This window comes from Danio rerio, chromosome 12 (assembly GCF_049306965.1).
Source record: "Danio rerio strain Tuebingen ecotype United States chromosome 12, GRCz12tu, whole genome shotgun sequence".
Classification (NCBI taxonomy): Eukaryota; Metazoa; Chordata; class Actinopteri; order Cypriniformes; family Danionidae; genus Danio; species Danio rerio.
In genome coordinates this window covers 24,884,965-24,905,116 of record NC_133187.1, presented here as the reverse complement: position 1 = coordinate 24,905,116, position 20,152 = coordinate 24,884,965, and the positions used below count along the sequence as shown (strand labels likewise).

Genomic DNA, 20,152 nt, shown 5'->3' with positions numbered 1-20,152 from the left:
TACATAAGTAGAAAACACAAAATAAAGATCAGATTTGATAGACGAGACCCAAAGAATAAGAACAGATTAAGATATTTATACTTTTGAAGTCTGTGAAAAATTTCATACCTGAGCTATTCGTGTGACTTCCTTCTTCATATGAGAGGCGTCTTTAAGCTGCTGTCACCAAAAAAGTCTTTTAAATAAAGTATTAAATACATTTCAGTAGTACTTTCTTCTTGTGTCATTTCATTGTTATTACACACAACATTTTTTTTGTTTTGTTTTATTTTTGTGTTTTATTGTAGTGTATTTTTTTTTTTTTTTTTTTTTACCAAAATCTGGTTCAAATCCATGTCAACAGCTCCTTTACTAATGTTATTCCCAGGAAAAACATGACGTGTTCAATACATATTTTCCCCGCTGTATATGATTTTTGTACATTTTCTTTTTTGTATACCTGCTTTAAAACTTGCTGTTTATTGTGAAAGTCCTTAAGCTGATGAAATGTTGAATTGAGTTGAAACAACATATGAATATTTTAAAAAATATTTTTGTGGGTTACATCATATGAAATTTTTAAATTAATTAGATTCTTGTAAATATAAAAAAATAAAACTGTGGTTAAAAAAAAAACAAGATTAATTAAAGGGCTACATTTCTATGAACCTTGCAATTTTTAAACCAGACCGTTGTAAATGACCCATTGTTCCTAGTTCTGCTTTCCAGTGGGAAAATGTCCATTCTCATGTGCAAACACTACATTGGCATTCCCAAGGAAAGCCCTGTTCAGGCCTAAAAACAGATTCTAAATGAACCAGAAAACCGCAGAAGCAGCCTCCACCCCATCATCCAACACACGCACCACATAATGACAACAATGCCACAACACAAGGTCCTGTTTGAGCACATCTGCCTTCAAATAAACATTCATATAAACAAGCACTTTGGGAATTCTTGGTAGCCCTACATGTCACATTAACACCAGCAAACCACGTCTTAGCACCCAACTAAATCAATTTGACTCACCATCAAAATGCCTTCAATGACAGAGTGCGCAGACTTTTAAAAGATGTGTAACAGCAGAAGTCACGTAAGCTTCTTAAAATGGTCGCCCAATCACCGGTTGCTGTTAGACCGCGTGGGCCCAAAAGTGTGGGCGCGTTTTTGCACTTCAAAGACATGATGACATTTGAATTGATACTTAGGGGGAAATAAAGAAGGCTGGACATGCAGCATATTAGAATATTTTAATGCTTTCAGTAATGGTAGTCATTTTAGTTGCATCTGTTGCAAAAGCAAATATTACAAAATAATATGGCGTGCTGTCTCAAGATCTAAAAACTTTCATCTCTGCTAATGTGGATGTCCTAAAAGCACACATTGGCATTCTGTGACAGCGATCAGACAAAAATCAAGTGATCAGATAAAATGAGAGGCAGATTAAATGCTGTAAAAGTGTTTGTTTGCTTTTGTCTTTTCAGGAAGTCAGGTTACTCTTGCTTTTGGCGTTCAAGCCTGCCTGTGCTGCAAAGAAACAGGTGTTACTGATTTAAACTGTAGCATAGAAGATTATATAAAAGGACCTTGTGTCAGACTGTCTGGAATTGCCATGTGGCGAAGAATGATGGTAAACGTACAATGCATGTCTGAGCGGCCTTTTACATCGCAAGCATCAGGACAGACTGGGAGTAAATAATGGGTTATAAGTTTCCTGTCATTATCCTGTCCATTGGCTTCTCTTTATATTCTAGGGTGGGTCACATAGACTTACGGGCATTCCTTTTTGCATTTAGAGGCATCAATCATTACATCAACCCTCTTCTATTATTTCTGTCCTCTTCTTTGCCTTAGGTTTATTGAACACGGAGAGTATAAGGGAAACTACTATGGGACAAGCTTCGACTCCGTACGTTCAGTCCTGTCCAAGAACAAGGTGTGCCTTCTAGACGTACAGCCACATGTGAGTCTCTCTTTTCCCTCAGATATACATTATATCTCTCCATTTTGCCTCCCTCTGCATCACTACTTCAGTCTCTTTCCAGATTTATCTCCCCCTTTTCACAGGTGTGACATTCCACACAATTCCTACTGGATCTCAGTGTGGTGTGTGTGTGCGTATGAGTTTGTTCTCTTTCTTTTGGTTTTCAGGTCAGACATTGGATATAAAAATATCTATAATAATTGTCTAGCTTTTGAGGATTTTACCGGTCACTTGACTGACATTTAAAGTTCCTGTAAAGTGCTTTTGAAATTAGCATTTTTATTCAATGGTAAACTTTCAAACTGAAACAGGAAGACAGGGCAGGACTTAAAATAGCTCCGTGCACTTTTCAAAAACACCCAACAGCATATTGATTGTATGCAGTGTTGCCAGATTGGTTGATTTTGAATTTGAGCGTGCGGGAAATAAAATGGCATTGACTGGTTGACAAAATTTGGGCGGTTTTGAAATGTAAATTTTATATGCAACTTATTTAACAAAACATAACTCCTTCTCCATTCAGTTAGTAGAGACCAGTGCATAGCACAAACCACATGGGCCAACCCGCTAGAGGAGGTGAAGGAAAGTTGTATCAAAATCTGACTCTGGACGAATCACACAGAGCCTGCAGTTAAACTCACAGCAGTTTATAATGACACTTTTATCGATATTTTTTTTCCCGCAATTGACAGCTAAAACAAACATAGAATCGTTGTCAGATTGATAAGCAGCACCTAATTATGTTCAAAAGAATCTAAAACGCCAAACTGGATGAATGTATACCCTATCTCGAAAGTAAAACATACTCTAATAGGTACATTAGGTGCAGTGTGTGGTTGAGAGGGGGGCAGTGTTTCGATGTGATCTGGTTATATTGTGGTTCTGTGACTGCCAGTGCTGGTTGGTGTATGGTTAAATTATAAAAGTTAAAGTAACTAAATTAAAATAATACAAAATATTAATCTAATATGACAACCACAGTCTATAATAATAAGTGAGATTCACCATTTGTGGTTTGTCACGACTCATATGTTCTGCTCTGTCCTACAATATCTCTGGACCGAACACAATCACAGTTTGGTTACCATTTTGTTTTGTTCATATACTTGCAGCTGTTTAGGTGAACCCTCGTTTGAATGCTTGTGGCATGTGAATAAATGAGCATTTCAGTATCAGCAATTGTGTCTTGAAGGGGCTAGAGAGTATTTTATTGATCACAATATGAAGACTGAAGTATGAGGTGAAGTCATTTTTTTTTTTATATTTAATTTACTTGAAGTTTCAAACCTAAAGCTCAGAATGTTTAAATATATCCATAAATATAAATATTCACTGCTTCAAAAAATAAAGGGAACATTAAAATAACACATCCTAGATTTTAATGAATGAAATATTCATACTAAATACTTTGTTCTTTACATAGTTGAATGTGCTGATCAATTAAAATCAAAATCTGGATTTGGAGTCACACTCAAAAATAAAGAAAAAATAAAAAACTTACAGGCTGATCCAATTTTGATGTAATGTCCTTAAAACAAGTCAAAATAACTTGGTCTAAATGACCTGGACTAAAGCATCCACCAACTCCTGGACAGTCTGTGGTGAAATGTGGCGTTGGTGGATTGAGAGAGACATGATGTCCCATCTTTGCTCAAATGGATTCAGGTCTCAGGAATGGCGGGCAAGCTTATCAATGCCTTCACCTTGCAGGAGCTGCTGACACACTCCAGCCACATTAGGAGGAAATGCTCAGTGCCAACAGCACTGGCATATAGTCTCACAAGGGGTCTGAGGATCTTATCTTTATACCTAATGGCAGTTGGGCTACCTCTGTCGAGCATGTGGAGGGCTGTGTGGCCCTCCAAAGAAATGGCACCCCACATCATTACTGACCCACTGCCAAACCGGTCATGCTGGAGGATGTTTGGTTGACAAGTATGATAGTGACTTAATGTTACTGATGTAGTCAGGCCAGTTTATGGGCCAGTATGACTTTTTTAATAGAAATGCCCATACAATTTATGCCCAAATAGATGGCTAATTGATAGTTTTACACTTGTTATATCCTTTGATGCACCAACTTTTGTTGAAAAATTGAAATTTAAGTTATCCAAAAATCTAAACGTAAAACAAAGGAAGAAAACAGTCAGTTTGGTAATAAAATTAAGATTTTAAAAAATAAAATGTGTCACTTCCTTAAAATCTTTTCATCCATAACAACCATAAAAATCATAAAGAAATGTGAGCTTTTTTCCTATATAAACTATGTTCAGTACACATAAATAGATATCCAACATTACAACATTATGTCATGAATTAGAACAACAGTAATTGGATTTTCAAATTTGCTGATTCACATGCAAGATTGAATCTAATTGGTTTTCATAGATTCTAAATTTTAGGGGTGGAAATTAACCCATGCGTCAGATATGGACAAATCAAACAGTCTTCTAATCCATCTGTTATTTTAACCCAGGCTGAAATGTGTGGCTCTCAAAGGAAATGGCACCCCAAACCATTACTGACCCACTGCCAAACTGGATGTTGCAGGCAGCAGAACGTTCTCCACAGCATTACTGAGCAGTGTTTTACGCTGTTAGTGAACATGTCAAGGCTGTCTAAGCAATATTTAGATGAATATGTAAATATGTGAAAGCATCCAGTCATAACGATGTAAACATTTGCAACAAATCTGCAATTAGGCAGTCCAGTTAAATCTTGATGATAGATGGTTTCAGTGAAAATAGCATTTTGGTATTGAACATAAAAAAAAAAAACTAAATAAAAACTTACAATACACAACTTCAGTTTCTGCTATGAATCAACTTTGTTTCTACTATAAATTATTTTAATTTTAAAGTATTAAAATGTGGCAGAAATTGTCAGTTTAATTTTAAGGCTAAAAGAAAGTAGAAAATTGTGGTGAAAAGCTAGATTTCAACCAAGAAAACAGGCTTTTAAATGAAAAAGAAAATGCAAATCTGCTTTTGAAACCAGTGATTAATTCAGTAAGTTGAAACATCTTCACAGAAATGTGTGGTAAAGTTCAGTGGTTGGTTTGTTTTGAGCATGAGGATCTCGACTACCTGAAGTGTAACGTTTCTAACCAGAATGCTTTGTTTTCACTCGTGGAGTCAGATCAGTTGAGCTCAGTGTGAATCAACTGCTCTGTTTTCTGTCAAAATGTAACTGCGACTAACAGCAATAATGTTCAGAAGTATCAGTGTCAAACTAAATCATGATGGCATGAGTAATGACGCTTTAATGACTGCGGTTAACGCTGCTCTCTTTATCTTTCCCTCATTTTTTCACATTCTCTCTTTCTCTCCATCAGACATTAAAGCATCTTCGTACGGCCGAGTTTAAGCCCTACGTGGTGTTTGTGAAGCCTCCATGCATCGAGCGTTTAAGAGAGACCAGGAGGAACGCAAAAGTCATCTCAGGCAAAGACGATAAGACCTCATCCAAAGCCTTCTCGGTAATACACACCGCACACACAGCTTCCACATTAATACACCCATCTATCATTCTCTTTCATCCTGACATGATCTCTCTTCTCTCTCAATTGGTCTGTGTGGGTTTTGAGTCATTTTTGTTCCTCGATCTCACAGCGCATGGTGAAATAAGAAATACATTTCATCACTTCCTGGCATACAACAACCACATAATTTATAATAGTCATTTTTCTTTTGGACCCGTGCAGACGTATGCTGGGTTTGCACTTAAAACGTGTGTCCACGCCTCACGTGTGTGTACGTGTTTATGTGTAACTGGTCCCCAGAGCGGCAACGTGATATGAGACCCATGAGCTCACGCTACACCTGTATGACTGTGCTTAAACAAAACACATGAGATCAATTAACACGTACACCAGACCTTTGCCCTGTCCTGCCTTTAGATCATTCTGTGTGTGTGCGCGACATGGTGTGAATATGCAGGGTATATAATGACTTTCCCAGAGTTCAGCTCTTGCATGTGTATCTCGCTGCGATTCTACACTCAAGCCAGGCGTTCTTGCTGCAGAATACTGACCCTGGGAACTTGACTCCACCACACGCGGAGATGGCTTGATGCCGATTGTCACTGTGGAGAAGTTCCATGTCGGGTATTGTCAGATGCAGTTAGCTCCAAATTTACGCTCACCTGTCAACCTGTTGAACCAACAAGTGGCCAAATGCAATACGCACTCCTTTTCTGTCTTTTACACAACGCAGATCGGGAATGGAAGCTCATTTTGCACAGGAATTCCTGAATGATTTGAATGGATGTTACTCATTTTCACACAGCAGCTTCTGCCTTTTTATCCATTATGAAGTCATAGAAGCAACTGCCAAAGAGTAAATGATTTCAGAGACACATGCAACCATCATGTTGCCCGTCTGGGGTCAGCCAGGCTACACTATAATACATATGGATATTAGGTGGTGGAAATTAAGAAATTTGATAACAATTGATTGATTAGATTAGATTTATATGAGGGTATTCCTTATGTATTATAAGACATGCAAAATGACTTATAAATAAAGTAAAAGAAGCCCCTATTATGCATTATAAAAGGTATTATTTTGTTTTGAGGGGTCTCCAAGAGGGGTTATTAGCCCCTTTCAAACAGTGATAATGGTAAATATCGGAATTCCCAGAATGACTTTACTGGTAAATTTAAAAAAAGGGATGTTCACACAGGAAAGGACGTCCTGGAATTTTGTTGAAAACAACATTTACACATCCATTCCAAAATACTTGTAAATTCTGACATTACTAACCAGAAATGAGCTCTAAATGGCTGCACTTGTATTTATAAACATAGAAGGGGTCGGGCTTTTGTTGATGGTTTCAGTTTTATTTAAGGCTTTGGCATTCATGCAGCTGCTTTGTTCTAGAGACATCCAAAGGCAGAAGCGCGAACCGTGTTTACACATTTGATTATATTTCAAATTCTGTGTATGGGTAAGTGTTGTGAACAACTTTAATGTACACATATGGAGGAACACTTTCACATGTCAAGATGTACAGTAACTTTAGACACGCGTTGATGCTGCAGCCCCGTGTGAATCGAGCGTGAGTTGAACTATTTTGAAAATTGGCCACATCACATTTGTGTTGGAACTTCTAATGGTAATAGCAATGACAAACAGCAGGGAATTGCTAGCTCAAAAACGCATTTAAATCAGTAAATGAAGCAGTCTGCGATTTAGATTTAACCAGAGAGATAACGTACAAGCCGTGCGGTGTGATTACACACAATTAAATACATATTTTGCAAACTACAGAAAACAAGGAGCAACCATTTTAATCACACCCACAGGTTGTGATCCAGAGGAAGAAGAGACAGGTACATATGAATTGTTTAATGACAAAGTCCTATACATTAATATAGTCTTTGCCAATCCTTCCTTTAACAAATGGCCAGCGAAACCCACATTGCAGGGTATTTCATTGTATTAATCTTCAGAAAAATGACAGCAACAAATACAGCACAAGGTTATACTGGCTATACTGGCCATCTCTCAGTGATCGTACTGTAATCTTTGTAATTTAGCACTTGACGATGTCTTATATCGACATCAATATGAGCAGGCAAAAGATCTGAACTCTAGACGATTAATTTATTTGTTTTTTCCATTTGAAAATCAATAGTGTTAAACACGGCGCACCTTCAGATTTAAACCTCAGCTGTATGTTTACATTCACTTAGAGCTGTGTTACACACTACATGGAAGGTATTTTTCAAAAACCCATTATAAGGACTCTTTATAATGTGTTGCAACATCTCAAGAATAATCATAACAACAGGAATAATACTGCATGTAATTTTCTCCATTTAAACAATAATGATTTATTCAGGTATATCCCATAGCTTTATCTTCTGGTTTTCTAAGTTTCATGTCATAACCTTATTCTTTGCTATAGGTCTTCTTTTTTAGATTAAAATGGCACAAACAGAATTATCTTTCAAACGTCTAAAAATGCTAATAAATGTGCTCATATTATGGTTTAGCAGACAAACTCTCACTTTTAGCTACTTGCATACAGGCAGCTTAATAGTATTTAATAATGACTTAAACTGTTGTATCAAATTCTACGTGTCTTAATTTAACTCTATATTTCAATGTAACCTCAACAAGTGCATTACGTACTATTGTTTAACGGCACTCTGGAATATTTCGATCCTACTGGTGGTACATCAAGAATAACAATTACTAAAAATCTATTAACACTGGTTCTTACATGTGCTTTGAATGATCTTGACAGTTAGAATATATCACACCGCTGTATATAGGCTTTATTCAGTTGTTTTTATTTCTGCTAGCTTTACTTTTAGTGTAGAATTAGAGAACTAATACAGTTCTTATCAATGTAGTTTAATTGTTTGCCTTTGTGGCAAGTAGCTATGTCATAAGTAGGAAAATATGCATTTAGATGGTTGTTTTCACAAAATAAAGCCCTTAAGTATTATACAACAGCACTCTGCACTGTTTCAGACTGCTGACAAGCATCCCTTATGCAGTAAAATTTAAGTTTATAGGTGCAAAAGTCATACTTGATAGTAGAGATGTTCTCCATCACAGTTGTGGCCATAAGTTGTCTGCTTTAAATAAAGTAACAAATTGTAGTCCACATTATGTCATGAAGTGGTTAAAGCCCATTTAACTTGATGTCATCTTGAAATTCTGTGGAAAACTACAAAAGAAGTATCCATTTATAATTCGCATACTAATAATCCTAAAAAATGGATTGTGCTTATGCCTTTACATGGTGTAAACTACACTATATATATATATATATATATATATATATATATATATATATATATATATATATATATATATATATATATATATATATGTATTTATTAATGTGACTTGTAAGAACATACTGTATGTGACCAGTCAGCTGTTCCAATGTTCTTGAATTTTCTTCCTTTAAAAAATAAATAAAAATAAAGTATTACAAAAAAATCATTAAAATAAATTAATAAGGTGTTAAATGTCTAATATCTATCTTATAGGTGTTTAAGGTGTTAAATGTCTAATACCTAAATTGGGGAAAGTGTGTACATTTACAAGGTAGCTAGTACAAATTTTGACTTTTAGCTGCATATTTCATTATTTTTATTTCAGCACCTTTGAAACTGAGTCGATGCTGGTCATATTAATTCAAACCACTGAATGTGAGATTAGACCACACCACGCTTCCCAAAGTTTTCAATTCGCCCAAAGCTCAAGGATTATGCTGTTGTCAGTGGGAAAGTTGCTTTGGCTATCTCTATTGTGAGAGGAGCTGTACCAAAAGCTGTCGGCACCATCCACAGCAACCGTCTGCCTGCTTTCAACAGGTCACTGTGGGTACTCTTGAGGGGGAAAAACAAACCCTTCCTAGCTGGCAAAACTTAGCAAAAGTGGATTATAGACCCTGACAGTGTTAAAGGCACCCAGATTCAGCCTATTGTAGGTATGCAAGAAGTATCGTGTTTGATGAAATCTCAGAAGCATATTTCATCCAGGACTTTGCAGTATTTCTTTCCCAGAGAGACACTGCGTCTGTTAGAGCCATGAGCTTGAGCGCTGTCGACTCTGTGCAAGAAAACAGGCTTCCCTTTGTTTCGGTGAATCCAGACCCCACTACTCTATTGTTCTCACTTTTAGTATCGCTTGTATAACATTAATGCAATTTCTGGTTCTGTAAAAGATCAAAATATCACTCATTCTCCTTTTAGGAGTAGCAAAAACCTTAAAATTTCATAAAAATGTCAGCAGAGGTGGACGAGCAGAGGGTTTCATCATCTGGCAAGAAATCGTTTTAATGAGGAATGGAAACACAAGCTAAAATTGGAGGATGTTTTTTTTTTTTCTTTTTGTCCTGTGCACTGTTAAAGTCAGCCCAGTGCACAGATTAAGTGCCTTTACTTTGGGAATATAAAAAGCAGGACCTCTTGATGACCCAGAGATGTCCTTTTTTGAACGGGTTTAATGATAAGGGCAGGTGCACTTTATATGATCCAATAAAAATCGATTTTCCGGCAAGGATTGAGAAATAAGCAGGAGAGAGAAAGAGAGAGATGCAGCTTAGTGCTGAAGAATTCAGGGAAGACCTGAACATTGAGTGAGCAAACGCATTAGAGCCTCTGGGAAATAAACAATCGGAAAGAAATGCAGAGGAAAAATAGATTTAAACCCTTGAAACTGATCAGATTTGGTAATAACACTTCCCTAGAGGCGCAACATCTGTTATACCTCAATTAGCATGAGGTTTTGATTTGATGACAGAAAGAGGAAAAGATATGTTCAGACCTTGGGCCAAACCTTTGACTGTTTAGGCCAAACACAAGCTAATTCAGCACGTTGAACCAGAGCTTTATTAAAGCCATGACTAAGTCAATGAACTGCGACTTTTGATGCGTTCTGCCAATGACTGTCAGATTGAGAGACTGCTGTAATTTTCAGAACGCCAGCAGCTCTGTGACCCTCTGTGCCGAAGCTGAAACGTTGACTACATCTCAACCCCTGATCAAGAAAGGAGGAGAGGGTTCAACAAAGAGTGGGAGGGGAAACCTGGCCAAATGCATGCTGTTGTCTTGTCTGCTAATGCCAAACTTCAACTTTTCCAAACGTAAAATGCGCCTAATAGCTTCTTGGTAGAGTATAAAACTTCAAGTCCCTCCAGAAGCTTCTGATTTATTTTTTTAGCATGGCAATATGTTTTATAGCATTATATCTCTCTCAGTGTGGGTCTCATGTTTTTGTGTTGTAAAAGTTAAATCTATATTGGTAAAGCCACTCAAACCATGCCATGTTCTTTGAGACTGGCACCGAATGCCAAGATTGCCCACATAAACACTTATTTTGGATGCACAAGCCCAGAAAGGTCAAATGCCATGTTTGAAAGTCCTGAGATAAACCAGTAGACACTACCAAGATTGCATTGTTTGGGGGTGGGGGGGATGCTTAGTGGTGGCAGCTTGAGCATGTTATAAAATATATTTGATTTTGTTTCTGAAGTTTTTCATCAATGTCAGTTTGTTTTGAACAGTGAACATGTTTAATGAATAATGACTGTTGATCATTTCTCAGGGCTTTTTAAGCGCCAATCTGTTGCATATGCCAGGGTATAAAATTGCGGTCTGTTTATTCACTCCACTCTTCCTGTGATCAAAACGGCTGGAGATCCAGACCTCAAACTATAACTCTAAACTGTGCACCACCTCAGTAGAACATTAAATATCAGTTTATAGGTTTATCTTTTATCGCATATAGATATTTTTGCATGTCTGCATCTAAAGTAGTTTTATTATAAACACAAAAAAGAATAGTTTTTAATTAAGTCGATGTTTATGACCGTTGTTTTGGGAGTGCTGTGGGAAAGTGTGTTTTAGGGCTTATTATGTGTCTCAGAAAAGAACTTTGACTGGCTGTGAATGCGTTTGTTGTTTAGGAGGAGGACTTTCTGGAGATGATCAGTGCCTCTCAGATGATGGAAAACCAGTACGGTCACCTCTTTGAAAAGGTCATTGTGAATGATGACCTCACAGTTGCCTTCAGCGAGCTCAATCAGGCGCTCAAGAAAGTGGAGACAGAAGCTCACTGGGTGCCCATCAGCTGGACTCATTCCTGAGGGGCGGCACAACACAAGGGAACAAGGCAATTGCATCTGGAAGGGGGACTAAGGGAAGGACTTAAAAAAACTGTGAAAGATTTCTTTCTATTGAATTTTTATGTTGGACTTTAGATGGTGACAGGGAAACTTTTTAAGTAGTCTTAATACATCTGAAGTGGTTTATCTTTTCTTGGAGACTAAAGTGGAAGCGTATGGGTTTGTTTTTGTTTTGTCGTGGTGAATATAGCTGAACGGGTGTAACAGCACTCAAAAAGTCAAATGTCTGATCATTTAGCAGCCTCCGAGAGTGTGTTTTAGGCTGCCAATCAAGTGGTGTTGTGGTGTTGACCACTGCTTGGTGTATTTTTAACATTAGTTTATAGAAACCAAAGGGATGATTATTATTTTTCTGTGCTCAAAGTACACATTTTTGTATTTGCACACTTAGCACACTGTACCCCACTGGCCTGTTACTTTGTTAGTTTAGCGTTAACTGTGTATGGGGGACGCCATATGATGTTCAGTGGGCCCATTTTATTTAAATAGAAAATAATATATTTTAATATTTTTTTTGGACTTTTACTTTTTTAGCCTGTCCCGGATTTTATCAGAGTTACAAGAATATTTTTTTTGTCTTTTAGTATGTAAGGATCAATGCCACCTTGTAAGCAGAAGTTTTACTAATGTATAAACCACTGTGTGCAGAATCGGAGTATTTCAGTTTTATCTGTCTTTTTCTCCTTTTTCCATTCTTCCATTCTTGAGGTTAGGCACTTGGAAAATGCATATAAGGGAATTGACTCAGTCTAAGAAGCCTAACAGCACCTCTCCTGCAATTGAATCTGAAAGAAAAAAAAGGCATTTCAGACTTCAATAGTTTACCCAATAATGAAAATTTTGTCACAGTCTTCAAAAGATTTAAATATGACATGACATGCGTTGTATGGACTTCAATGGTACTTACTTATTTTTGGTGCTCAATCCGCTTCCAACTTAAAGATGTAATCAGCAGATGAGGGAGTAGAATATGTATTTATAGCATAAAAACTAATGATGCACTGAAATTTCAATAAAAACTGTTCACCGAACACAAAGAAAATGGGTGAAATATTTGAGATGAAAGTAAAGATGTTTCAATTTTATTTTTTCATTGTTTCGGCCAAGAACAAAAAATGGATTAGCTACTATATTAGGCAATCCCTCCAGGATTTTGCAGGGACTATTTTTTTATATATCGGCTGCCTGAAATGTCTTTTTTAATCTGAGATTTGATCAAATTTTTAACATTATATGCTTCAATTCATGTGTTTTGTTGTAAAACACACAAAAACATTTTTCATCTCAATAACCATTCGACTCATAAAATCCTTTAGGTGTCGAGATGGGTAAAAGTATCAGAATTTGGGATGTGCTTCCATTTTAGAAGAAAAGTAACTGAAATATTTCACAGATTTATTGAGGGATGGAGAACTGTTCTATTGCTGGATTTAAATATGAGTGACTCCCCAAAAGAATATATCAGGTCTATTTATTAAAACTGAACAACCCAAACTATATTCATTTGATTTTCAGATAAATAACATTTTTTTGGGTGCAAATTTCAGTGCATTATTAATATCAACATTAAGTGATATATTAGTTACTGTTTTCTTTTTTTATTATATAACAATGCCTCATGTAAGAATATGTCATTAAATACATGCATACTTTTGCTGTTGTTTTGTTAAGTCCTGTTCACACCAAAAGGATGATGACGAATAAGAATTAAAAAATGGGTCTAAAATCATTGTACATACAAAAAAACAGTATGCAGTAATTGTAACATGGGGGAATAAATAGGAGTTGCTTTCAAAATATATATATGTTTTCCATCTGATGACTGATAAAAACATAAGCCAATCAGAATCCATCGCATTTAAAAAGCTTGAATATTTAAAGTGATAGGATACAACTCTGCAGCTCTCGCTTATACATGTAATTGAAAAATGTCCGTTTGGTGTGAGCAGACATCCGTTTTGTTGTTACAGCATATTGTTTTGCATTCAAGCAGTCTTAATCCTATTGACACTTGTTACTGTTATGTACTGCATTTAATAATTTTGTCCAATATTCATCATAAACACTGTAGTTTTGCCTTTAAAAGCAAGGTGCAATGGAGTTTGTTCACTTGATTTACTGTATGTTTCTCTTTACCTCTTTTTCAGTCAGCTTTGCAGTCTTAATATGAAATATGCACAGTAAATATTCAATCCTGTATTTCAGTAACATCCCTCTCTGGTTGGCTGGTCTTCTACCAAGTTGTGTATGTCAAATGCATTTTATGAAAGCAGAGATTCATGTTTCTATATTGTTTCATTCTGTCGATGATCAAGGGTTTACAACCTGTGCTGTTATAAAACATCCCCTCCTCCAAATGGACATTAAATATGTGAATCAGTTATGTTCTGTCCAATTTTATTATGAAACAAGGGTGTTTTTGTTCCTAGTTCTGTAATTAATAACCAATGTTTCCTGTAATAGTTAATTTACTTCAGTGTTTGTGGGACTTCAGACACAAAGGGCCAGTGGGACAGACTCATTGCTCAACTACTGAGATCTCACCGTCTGATGAGCTGCCAAAACAAGCCAGCAGCCAACACAATGTCCCATAATCCTTCGGCTCCCCCTCTATGATAGACCTGCCGCTGACGCTCAGAGCTGATAGGGAAGACATTGAAATGGATGGAGAAAGGGAAGGGTGACATGATACCAGACGATGGATAGGAAGAGGTAACCATGTTTTTTAAGACGAGCCTACTTTGTGTTAGTTTCTTTGTGTTTTTCTTCTCGTTCTTCATGGTATTAAGTGGAGAGTTCACCATTTGACTTGTTTGGAGGGAATTCAGGCATGTTTTCCTATTCTAATGTGCTCCTTGTCCGTTTGTATGCAAGTCCACTAGAAGGACATATTTGAATGCAGCACATGAAACTGCTCACTTTTAAAAAAATTTAATCAACTTTTAAAAACATCTTGAAAACATCAGAAAAATCTTCAATTTTCCTCCAGCTTAGTCCCTGAATAGGTCTTAATACAGTCTTTGAACCCAAAAAATCATTAAAGTTTGAAGATGAATTAGTCTTTTTGTCAACAAATCCCTTCTTTTCATACATTTTCTAGGATTTTTTCATCATATTTTGTACATTATCAAGTTCATTCATTTTTTTTTCGGCTTAGTCCTATTATTCATCTGGGGTCGCCACATCGGAATGAACTGCCAACTATTCCAGCATATGTTTAACACAGCGGATGCCCTTCCAACCGCAACCCAGTACTGGGAATTACTCTCACATTCACACACTCGTACACAAAGGACATTTTGTCCCAAGTCACCTCATGTTTTTGGACTGTGGGGGAAACTGGAGCACCCAGAGGAAACCCACACAAACACAGGGAGAACATGCAGACTCCACACAGATATGCCAACTGGTCCAGCTGGAACTCGAACCAGTGACCTTCTTGCTATGAGGCGACAGTGCTAATCACAGAGTCACCGTGCTGCCCTGTTCATGAATCAGATTTTATTTTATTTTTTTTGTAAAAGATAAAAAGTAAATGAGTTCAGATGCAAAAACCTCTAAATGCCATCTGAAATTTTCTTATCAAATTGAGCAGTTTTATCAGGCTTCTATGGGTAGGTTCAGTAATTTCACTTTTACGGCAAAGTATAAGTCTTTTTTTTATGGTCTTCAAATAAAATATCCAACATAAACAAAGGAGGCTGAGAAAATGCTCATTTTCAATTCAAATTTCAGATGGCACTTAGAGGTTTTTGCATCGGAACTCTTCAAACTGTTAGCAAAACTCTTCCCAACATTACTAAAATATATGTACAGTTGTAGTCAGAATTATTAGCCCCCCCCTGAATTATAAGCCCCACTGTTTATTTTTCTTCCAATTTCTGTTTATAGAGAGAAGATTTTTTTCCACACATTTCTAAACATTATTTTTAGTAACTCATTTCTAATGACTGATTTATTTTAGCCATGATGACAGTAAATATAATATTTGTAATATATGTAATATTTGACTAGATATTTTTCAAGACACTTTTATACAGCTTTAAGTAAAATTTTAAGGCTTAACTACGTTAATTAGGTTAACTAGGCAGGCTAGGGTAAACAGCCAAGTTATTGTATAGTGATGGTTTGTTCTGTAGACTATCAAAAAAGCTTCAAGGGGCTAATCATTTTGCCTTTAAAAAGTTTTTTTTTTTCATTAAAAATTGTTTTTATTCCAGCCAAAATTTAGCAGATAAGACTTTCTCCAGAAGTAAAAATATTATCAGACATACTGTGAAATTTTCCTTGTCCTTTCAAACATCATTTCACTATTTAAAAAAGAAAAAAAGATCGGCTAATAATTCTGACTTCAACTGTATATTGTGTTCAGGTGTGAGAGAATGGAACTTTGGAATGACAACAAGGTGAGTACATTTTAGTTAGCGTATACATTAATTTAGTCATAATATTTAGATTTATTTATTAATGTGCCTTAATCATGTTTGTTCCACCAAAATAAAAAGGTCAATGATGACTGAATTATGACTGATGCAGTAGTTCAACAAGCAAGGAAAAGATAAGTCCCATTAAAAAAAAAAAGAGTAAATCCCAATAAAAAAAATCTAAAATTAAGCAAGTTCAGAAAATGAACACAATTTACAACCTTTTTTGTTATATAAATTGACTAAAATAATAAATAAAAATGGTGGCTCAGTGGTTAGCACTGTCTCACAGCAGGGACCTAAACTGTCCGTAGTGTATAAGTGTGTGTATAAATGAGAGAGTGTATGGGTGTTCCTTAGTACTAAGTAGTAGCTGAAAGGCCATCCGCTGTGTAAAACATATGCTGGAATAATTGGTTCATTCCGCTGTGGTGATCCCTGATAAATAGGATTAGGCCGAAGGAAAATAAAATGAATTGTGAATGAATAAATAAAAGCTATTTATTAGTCTATTATATTAGTCTATTATATAAATATTTATTATCTATTTATAATCTATTATATTAAATATTTATTAGTCTATTATATAAATTGACTAAAATAATAATAATAAAACACTACTGAGAACAAGAAAAGAGCACATTCAGTGTTAAAACGTGTCTCAGCATCTCACAACTTCCATGTGTTCTCACTCACTTTCTTTAAACTGTCAAACACAGGAAGCGTGTCGCAGGACTGCTGATTTGCTAAAGCGTGGGAATGCTGAGATGTTGTAATACTTTGGTAATAATAAGGATGTGTTTTGTGTGTCAGGTAGAGCCCATTATACCAACCTCCTCTGATTACCATCTTTGTCGCAACAGGCCTGTCAGAAAGCCAGTGCCACTTACAGCCATGACGGCGCTCAGCAGGTTTGGCAGGAGCAAAATGAGGAAACGAGAGAGCGAGTCAGGCTGGTGGGAGGGAAAACACAGACCGTCTACTTTAAACTTAATCAGCACTGGTGCCGCCGTGCTTTAGCACTTGTCTGTCTGAGGCTATGACCATTGTGTTGATGCCTTTCTCGCTTAGCACACCTTCTGATCTCTTTGACTCAGACCCTGGGGTGAAAAGTCCAGCAGCCCCTGCTTCATTTGTCTGTTGCCTGTTCATTTCATCTTTATGGAGATTAATTCAGTTACCTTTGTTTGTTTGTGTCGGAGGTTGTCAGGATTCTCTCAGAGTTCCCAGGGCTCTTACGATGGTGCCACGCTTGGCTTTTCACTCGTAGTTAAACCGTGCAAAAGTGGTGGATGAATGATGCTCTGTTTCATTAGGAAAGGTTGTGTGTAGTAATGTAAGCGAGACGCTCTCTGGAGGAGGGAGGAATGAGTGTCTTCGTGCCTCAAGGCCATGTTTTCATGACGTGCCCTTCAAGCTAATTGATGAGCGATGAGTGGTTTTTGCAACCGGTGGAGTCAAAGCGGCGTTTTTGTATGGCTGTATTTAAATGTTGGGCATTTATTATTGAAAGAAGTGTCTTGTACTCAACAAGGCTCTATTCATTTGATCAGCAGCACAGTAAATACTGTAAGACATTGTAGTATCTGGTCTTGTGCAGGAGAAACATGAAATGAAAGGAAAGTTTGCCCTTGAGTTGTTTTGTGGATAAAATAGGCTACATTAATAGACAAATGGGCAGACAGAGATGCATTTAGAGTTGCATTTTGTGTTTTGAACATGTACTGTATGAAAACAGATGCAGGAATTAATATGTACAGTACCTCAAACATAGTTTATTGGTGGCCTATCACTCCAGAAAAATCAAAGTAAGAGCTGAGTGATATGACATGATGGATAAACACTTATATTCAGCAGTGTACAGGTGTTTGTTGCCTCATTACAAACATACATGACAAATATCACAATATTCCTGTAAAACTAAACTAATCTAATAAAAGATACAGTTAAATAGACCTTATGCCTTTTTGGGACACCAAATAAATGTTTACTCACCAGCCACTTTATTAGGTACTCCTATCTAATTGCTCGTTAACACAAATTTCTAATCAGCCAATCACATGGCAACAACTAAATGCATTTAGGCATGTAGACATGGTCCAGACATTCTACTGCAGTGCAAACCAAGCATCAGAATGGGGAAGAAAGATGATTTAAGTGACTAAACATGGCATGTTTGTTGGTGACAGATGGGCTGGTCTGACTATTTCAGAAACTGCTGATCCACTGGAACTTTGATAGACAACCATCTCTAGGGTTTACAGAGAATGGTCTGAAAAATAAAAAATATCCAGTGAGAGGCAGTTCTTTGGGCTCAAATGACTTGTTGATGCCAGAAGACAGGGGGGAATGGCCAGACGGGTTCGAGCTGATAGAAAGGCAACAGTAACTCAAATAACCACTTATTACAATTGAGGTATGCAGAAGAGCATCTCTAAACACACAGCATGTTGAACGTTGAGGCAGATGGGCTACAGCAGCAGAAGACCACACCATGTGCCACTCCTGTCAGCTAAGAACAGGAAACTGAGGCTACAATTCACACAGGCTCACCAAAATGAGACAATAGAAGATTGTAAAAACATTGCCTGGTCTGATGACATTTGCATGGCAAGGTCAGAATTAGCCATCACCAACATAAAAACATGGATCTATCCTGCCTTGTATCAATGGTTCAGGCTGGTGGTGGTGGTGTAATGGTGTGAGGGATATTTTCTTGGCACACATGCGGCCCTTTAGTAACAAATGAGCATTATGTCAACACCACAGCCTGCCTGAGTATTGTTGCTGACCATGTCCATCCCTTCATCACCACAGTGTACCCATCATCTGATGGCTACTTCCAGCAGTATAATGTGCCATACCATAAAGCACAAATCCTCTCAGACTGGTTTCATGAACATGACAATGAGTTCACTGTACTAAAATGGCCTCCACAGTCCCCAGTACTCAATCAAATAGATGTGGGATGTGGTGGAACGGGAGATCTCCATCATGGATGTGCAGCTGATCTGCAGCAACTGCGTGATGCTATCATGTCAATATGGACCAAAATCTCAGAGGAATATTTCCAATACCTTGTTGAATCTCTGCCACGAAGGATTAAAGCAGTTCTGACGGCAAAAAAAATGAGCCCAACCCAGCACTAGTAAGGTGTACCAAATAAATTGGCCGGTGAGTTTATAATTTGTCCTTGAATTTAACTTTATAATGATGAGCTGAGACGAGGTACTCTGTGCCTGGTTGTATAATAGTAAATAAAATACAAGCTTAGATAAAGTTATAAAGAAGCTAAATTATTATTGTTGCATTCTCATTAGGAATTGTTGTGGCCAATTAAACATAGCACATGGCATGCATATTAAAGATCTCGTGTATTATCAGAGTCTGTTTTGTTCAGATTGGCCTGTTTTTCTTCAGGATTCTACACACATTTACATGAGAATGAGAGGCCAATGGATACAGTATGTGAGGCTCACAGAATGTAATATGTATGTACTGAACACTTTATTAAATTATGCCTATGTAGGTATATCCATATATATATATATATATATATATATATATATATATATATATATATATATATATATATATATATATATTTATTTTATTTTTTTTATCCCATGGCATCTTTTAAAGTAAATATTTGAAAAGGAACAATGATAAAAAGTTGAGAAATGCACTTGGCTGACCCGTGTGTATGACCCATCAGTGTAACCTGCCATGACGATTCTGCTTGCACCGCCTTCGCTCTTCAAACATGAGGGTATCAGATAAAGAATCAGCGTTCAGTGTGTTTGACAAGCCCTTTGTGTGTGTTTCTCTCTACGCTTTTAGAGTTGCATCAGCCTGTTTGGTGTTCTCCCTCAGCTGAAAGCAGAGCAGACAGAAAAGCGTGTAGTCAGATTAGGTTTCTGCCACACTGTCATTAATAATCAGCCAGCCTGGAGAGGAACACAACCATTACTGCTGACACATCTTCATCTAAATGAAAGGACTACGTTCTCCATTTCACCCAGTTGGTCTCTCTCATTCTGTTGTTTCCCACCACACCTCTCTTACAGACACTAATGTTCACAATACGTCACTAATTAACAGAATGATGTTGATT

At 36.8% G+C, this 20,152-nt stretch overlaps 1 protein-coding gene across 13 annotated transcripts in view; it reads left to right on the top strand.

Moving 5' to 3' along the window:
- Nucleotides 1–20,152, top strand: part of mpp7a (MAGUK p55 scaffold protein 7a) — a 207,739-nt gene that overhangs the window by 176,028 nt on the left and 11,559 nt on the right. For 3 of the 13 annotated variants that reach the window (XR_011017325.2, XR_011017323.2, XR_012387477.1), the window contains 4 exons: nt 1,464–1,734; nt 1,834–1,942; nt 5,298–5,441; nt 11,396–13,997. Coding sequence is in view for 6 of the 13 variants with exons in the window: in XM_021480018.3 (XP_021335693.2) it covers nt 1,464–1,520; nt 1,834–1,942; nt 5,298–5,441; nt 11,396–11,575 (490 nt within the window). In the remaining 7 variants the exon portion in view is untranslated. 13 annotated transcript variants of the gene reach the window in all.